Raw genomic sequence first — 6,000 nt, 5'->3', positions numbered from 1 at the left:
TTCAAGAACAGGAAAGGTGACTGGGAGAAGGGGGTTTGGGGTTGGGGGGGATGGACGGGTCAAGCTGGACAAAGGACAGAATGAGGCAATCTGATTTTAACCTCTGGAAAAATTCTTACCTTGCAGAACCGATCTATTAAAATAGATGATGTCCTTGAATGGACTTTGTAAGTGAAAACCCTATACTAGGAGGTATCTCTAGTATTGTTCAGAAAGGGGTCAGTGCCCTCTGCTGGGAGAAGATGTGGCCTGGGAGTTGAGATATTTGGATTCTAGTGCTGATTTGCTATTAATCTTGGTAAGACTGGACAAGCTCTCTCATTTCCTTTATCTCAGCTTTAGGATTGGTAAAATAAAGACTGACACAGCTGTGGCTCTTCAGGTAGCAGAAATCAGGTTTGGCAAAAATAGGATAACTTGCAGAGCCAAGACAAAAGCTTCACAAAGGACAGGAACCCAAGATGTTCTGGGGCTCTGGGCTAAGGTTCAAATGATTGAACAAGATGGCATAGGTACAGCCCAGTGGAAGGGATCTCAGTAGCCACTCTTGAGCAGGGACCAAGAGGCCTCAGCTAATGTAGGGTTCTTAGTCCATTCCACTTGTGTTGCTGTAACAAAATACCATAGACTGGGTGGCTTACAAACAACAGATGTTTATTTCTCACATTTCTGGAGGCTGAAAGTCAGAGCTCAGGGTGCCAGCCCGGGCCGGTAGGGTCCCTTTCTGCATCCCAGAACTTCTCATTGTGTTCTCACATTGGGGGAGGGTTTAGGTATCTCTTTAGGGCATCTTTTATGAGAGCACTGATTCCATTTGTGAAGGTTTCATCCTCATGAGTTGAACACCTCCCAAAGGCCCCAGTTCCTAGTACCATCACTTCTGGGGTTAGGATTTTAACCTATGAATTTGGGGGAGACCATAGCACAAGGTTTAATTCATCCATTGCTGGATCAAAGGGAGATCTGGGCTCGTGGTCTCAGGAAGGAGATGGTGGAGAGGACATTCAGGGTTGTGGGGGAGGAGCTATTTACCAGTTGGCGTGGCAGTTTTTCAATATTTTACCAACCAGTACAGCTGTATTGGAATGTTTGTGCTGGATGTCAGGGCTATGTCTAGGAATATGGAACTATTTATTGTTATTTAGGCCTCATTGTGAGGATGAGTTAAAATGAAAGAGTCTGCAAATACTTTTTTCTGCCCTTGGGTCCCAACTGGACAAACACTGGGAGTCTCAAGAGCAGGGATGGGATGTCAGCATGGAGTGGGGGACAGGGGAGCAGAAGCTTGGGCCACGGTTACTGCTCCCAAGGATGGTGCATTATTATCAGCTGGTGCCTGCCTACTGGCTGAGTATGTACCCTCTGTTACCAAGAGGAGTGGATGTTGGGCTGAGGAGAATGATAGCTGGCTGTTAGAGAAGGGTTGGAGTAGAACTGCGAATAACTCATGAAGCTGGAAACTATGGCTTGCTACAGAGTGTGATGAAGAAACATGTTATGGTATTTTTGGTTTTCACAATGATTTGGAGATGGGGAAGGTGCTACTGGAATTTGGTAATGGAGTCAGGCATAATAATGTTCTACAACATCTGGGGCAGTCATGCTGTCCTACCCAAATGCCAATAGTGCATCTGTTAAGACACCTTGCTGAGAATTTTCTGGAAGGGGCTGCTTAAGGGAGTACAGCCATATGCAATAGGCAGAAGAGGGACAGTTCTGGTTTGGATTTATTTATTATTATTGGATTTATTCTTATTATTTATTATGTATTATGGATTAGGTCCATAAGTACATCTGTCATTCAATTCTCATGACTGTCCCCTGATATACAATTAATGACCCCCTTGTACACAAGGAGTTAGGCTCAGAGAGGCACCAATGTGACACAAGCAAGGGGCAGAGTCCCTTCTATTTAAGTTTTAGTCCAAAGTCTACCTGCAAGATTTCAGGGGATTAAGAGGAGAGGGGTGACAGGGTATGTGTGTCCTTCGAGAGTCCTTTGAGAGAAACAAGATCACAGTCATGTCACAAACTCAGGATGGAGGCAGTTAATGTGGGAGGCTCAAATTATTGGCTATCTTTGAAAAGGCCCCAGATATTCACATGTCCATTCAGATACAATTTTTCTTAGATTAAGAGGGTAAATCATTTATGGGGTCTTCTCCTGTTTCTATGATTCAGTCCGTAGTACTGTGCCAGACTCTGAGGGCTGACCTTAAGATAAATGTTGAATAAACACCCCCTTGATAGGGCTGGAAATTCACATACAACTGCAACTTAATGGAAAACTGATTGAAACCAGCTATTCTGATTTAACATTAAGTGAAGTTTACTTACATTGAAAGTGAAATGCAAGAAATCAAAAGTTAGAGACGAAGGAAGGGTGAGTTAGAAATTTCAAAAGTAACATTTTATGCCATTACAAAATCAATGGACATTATTGTATAAGATTTTTATTGAACAAATATGCTTCTCTGCTGTATATGGGTTTTTATATTTCATATGCACACATTAAGCACTTAAAAATCATCAGGAAATTCTTCATTTTCAATTTTCTATACTTTCATAATAAATACTTTTCCTCCCCTTTTGCTTAAAACTGTGCTAACATACCACTCCTGCCCTAAGGGAATTATAAGAAAAGCTAAGTTATACTAGTCATCTACATCTTGGTCAAAATGAAGGACATTAAGTAGATTTTATTAGTGAAAAGGGGAACACAGTATGAAGGGAGTAGGTACTTGCATTGCGGGTAGTGGGGCGAAGAAGAAAGGAGATCCATCTAAAGTTGAGAGTTGTTTCCAGGAGTAAATACTGCATTTCAGGCATTCTTGTCCCTGCCTGTCAATCTAGGGTGGAGAGTAGCTTTCCAGTTCCCGCCCTTTCCCAAACCCCAGGCGCAGACACCAGGTGGCGCTCGCACACTTGCCTTATTTGCATCTGGAGCGTTTGTACTAAACGCCTGTTTCCTAAATAGTTGCGAGGGCTGCTTGACCCCAGAGAATTGAGTTCAGTGAGGACGGTTTGGAAAGGGATCGCTGGACTCAGGGCGGCGGTGGGCGCCGGAGCGAGCCCTTTCCACTCCAATAGCACAGCGGGCGAGGAAGCTCAGGATGCACACACCACGCATTTTCGGGGAAAGCAGAGGAAGTGGCTAACAGCGGTTGGGATGGTTAGGTTGGTATGGTTAGGGTGGAAGACCCCCTTGAAAGGTTTCAAACGTCACAGCCCCTCTTGCTGTGTTCTCAGCTGGGCATGAGAATGGTTCAGAATGGTTCTGGCGCTTGTAAGAGAACCGCTTGCGCTTGCTCTTCTCTCCCATCACCAGCCTTTATTGGTGGTGAAATACTCACTTCAGTCCTTCAAGACGAGAAAGTATATTCTCATAAAAATGAGTTTTTGCTAACTTCTCAGTTTCTATACCACCCTCCCCAACATTTGTGCACACACGGCAGGCTGGACTGTAAAGAACGCCGGGGGAGGGAGGGTTGTTTGCACTGTTCAGAAATGGGTAAAGATGTTGACTTTCTAAGGGGGCCCAGAGGGTGACATCGCAGGGCTGTCCCGAAAGACTGGGCGCGGGCTCTGAAGCGCCCCGTATTCTTCAAAGTCTCAGGGTAGACTACCTTTTGGAGGCTGGCCTGCATGCATCAGAATCACCAGAGTGATAAACGCAGAGTCCCTGGCCTCTGCCAGACCTATTGGAAGGGAACCTGATGCTTATGAAGTCCCAGCACAGGCCACTACTGACCTTTGAAACCTACAAGCATGTCCGTTTCTACACCTCCAGATGATTCTCCTGCCCATTAAAGTTTGAGCTTCGCTACTTTGTTGTTTTATAGCCCTTGTTCGGAATTGTTCGGAAGGGAGAGAAATGGAGAGAGGGTACCCCTTACTGGGGGATACAGGTCGCCCAGCGTAGGGTCCTTGACGCAGAAAGGTAAGGCTCGTCTTGGGAATGGAGAAGTGGGCAAAGAGTATTTGAGTGCGGGAGAGCTCTCGACATCGCACAGACCGCGGGGCCGGGTGCCTAAGCCCCATACTAGCCTCGGTAGGAGTGCAGGGGCAAAAGCAGCCCTTCCCCGGCGCCCGACATCCAGCTCTGGAGCGCACCTGCGGCGGCGGCCAGGTCTGGGGTTGGGAGGCGGGGGCGCCGTGGGCGTTGCGGCGCGGACTCCTCTGAGCATCCCTGTGGGGCGGGGATGGGAGAGGGGGAGGAGATAAAGTGGGGGGCGTTTGGGACTTAGGCCTGCCTCCCACCTCCCCAACCTCCGCCCCCGCAGCCACCTTCCGCTCTGTAATTGGCCGCCGGCTGGCCTCCCAGTCCTCTTATCTGATCCTGGGCGCCTAGCAGCGGAGAGAGCTGGAGAGGAGGAGGCAGCTCCGGGCGGCCGGGAGTGGGAGCAGGAGGGGGAACGGGAGAAGGACCACGCGTTGGGGAGGCAGAGGGAGAGGCCAATTAGACGGCGGGAAGCGAGCGAGACCACCGCGCCGCCAAGAACCAACTCACTGCGGAACTTGGAACCTCCCTAGGCACTGAGAGGTCTCCAAACTAGGCTGGACTTTGCTCTGCACAGGTCAGTTCCCATCTTTCTCTGCTATTCTCCGGGCCGGTTTGAAAAGTCTCTTAATGAAAAAAGAAACGTGGAGAAGACGAGCCACCTGCAGATCTAATACAATTCCATAAACTTTCTCCACGCGCGCGCCCAGGATGGTCCGGGACCTTTGGGGTGGGAAAGGAACGTGCACCCGGATGCCTCCTCGCGGGAGTCGCTGGCAGGGAGATTGGAGGCTCTGCGGAAGGGAATGCAAAGACAGTGAGGACGCCTTGTGCTGTTCCTGGGAGTTTTTCCCTGTGCTTGGGTGCTGTGAACGCGCGGAGGGAGGAAGCGGGTTTGGCTTGAGGATTGGGCTAACTCCAGCATTTCCCAGTAGAAGGGGCTTAGTCAAGGAGACAGTCTGGTTAGAAAGGGGCTTAGGGATTTGTCTTGGAGGGCTGTATGTAAATAGAAAGCACGCCGTTTTTATTTAGACTATAGTGTCACTTGGAAGAGCACTCCATGGAGATCATGGGGGACAAAACTCACGCAGCCACCCCTTGGTACCGCCACAAATTAGCGCTGGGGACCAGGCGCTAGTCCCAAAGAGGAGGACCAGACAGAGCGCATTGACGGAGGGTGTTGGCGGTAGCCACTTTACCAGTTCTCAGCGTCAAGAAACCCGGATGCTTAGCGCGTTTTTCTTTGGTTTGAGCCCAGGAGGTTGTGGCTTTGAGGTGCACCACCAAGCTGTGGAGTTGGAGGCTCCTCTGTCCCTCAACTGCTCCCATTTATTCCTCTGGACCCTTCCCGGCGTCAAGGCTGTTTATAGTCTGCAGCGCCTGGGCGGAGATGCATTCAGCCGAGCTGGGCTCAGGGGCAGTGCGCACAGGCAAGACAGGGTTAGGGCCGGGCCAAGAGGAGCCGGCTGGGGCCACTGGAATGTCCTCAGTCCTAGGCGAAGAAGTGGACGCCACCTGCAAGTCCAGGTCTACAGGCACTCGGTTTTGCAGCTGGGTTCTCGGGTCCACTGTAAGATGCATGTCCTGTGGCAGTGAGCTTCAGCGTTGACCGGGGGTCGACCCTTTCTCCTAGTTAGGTACAGACTTTGGACTTATCCTTAGGAAAAGTGCCGAAATGGAGCGTGTGTGAAGCGTTCACAGGGGCCTGGATTTCCCCCTGAAAATTTCTTCTGGAGCTGCTGCTAAGAGCCCCATTCCCTCTGCAAGTTTTGCAGAGGCTGATGCTGGCCGCAGCTGAAGAGGGCGGTAGGGGGCAGGAACAAAGAAATATAGGGAGGAAACTTTGGTGGCTCTGTGGGGAGCAGAAGTGAAAATGAGTTTTCCTAAAACTCCCCTGTTAAGGGGTCTGGGGCACCTCACCCACACAAAGGGCCAAGGGGGCCACTTGCTAGTCCCCGCATGCAATAGAGAGGCCCAACTCAAACCCAGCAAACGTGCTC

The 6,000-nt window shown here is 49.7% G+C and overlaps 2 protein-coding genes across 5 annotated transcripts in view; one reads left to right on the top strand and one right to left on the bottom strand.

Annotated features, from left to right (window-relative positions):
• Window positions 1–2,443: 2,443 nt before the first annotated feature.
• Window positions 2,444–5,329, bottom strand: LOC118907566 (uncharacterized). Its single transcript, XM_057499326.1, has 4 exons — window positions 5,195–5,329; window positions 4,663–4,794; window positions 4,288–4,529; window positions 2,444–4,189 (listed from the first exon to the last, which is right to left on the bottom strand). Exons 1-4 carry the CDS (start codon window positions 5,327–5,329, stop codon window positions 3,721–3,723), a joined length of 978 nt encoding a protein of 325 aa, XP_057355309.1. The 3' UTR covers window positions 2,444–3,720.
• COL14A1 (collagen type XIV alpha 1 chain) overlaps window positions 4,416–6,000 on the top strand; it is a 239,414-nt gene continuing 237,829 nt past the window's right edge. For 3 of the 4 annotated variants that reach the window (XM_036876369.2, XM_036876368.2, XM_036876370.2), the window contains exon 1: window positions 4,421–4,577. The gene's annotated coding sequence lies outside the window, so the exon portion shown is untranslated. Of the gene's footprint in view, window positions 4,578–6,000 lie in introns of all 4 variants that reach the window. The other variant, XM_036876371.2, reaches the window with a different exon arrangement.

Source organism: Manis pentadactyla, chromosome 3, assembly GCF_030020395.1.
Source record: "Manis pentadactyla isolate mManPen7 chromosome 3, mManPen7.hap1, whole genome shotgun sequence".
In the NCBI taxonomy this organism is placed as follows: domain Eukaryota; kingdom Metazoa; phylum Chordata; class Mammalia; order Pholidota; family Manidae; genus Manis; species Manis pentadactyla.
This window is presented reverse-complemented; position numbering and strand designations above follow the sequence as displayed.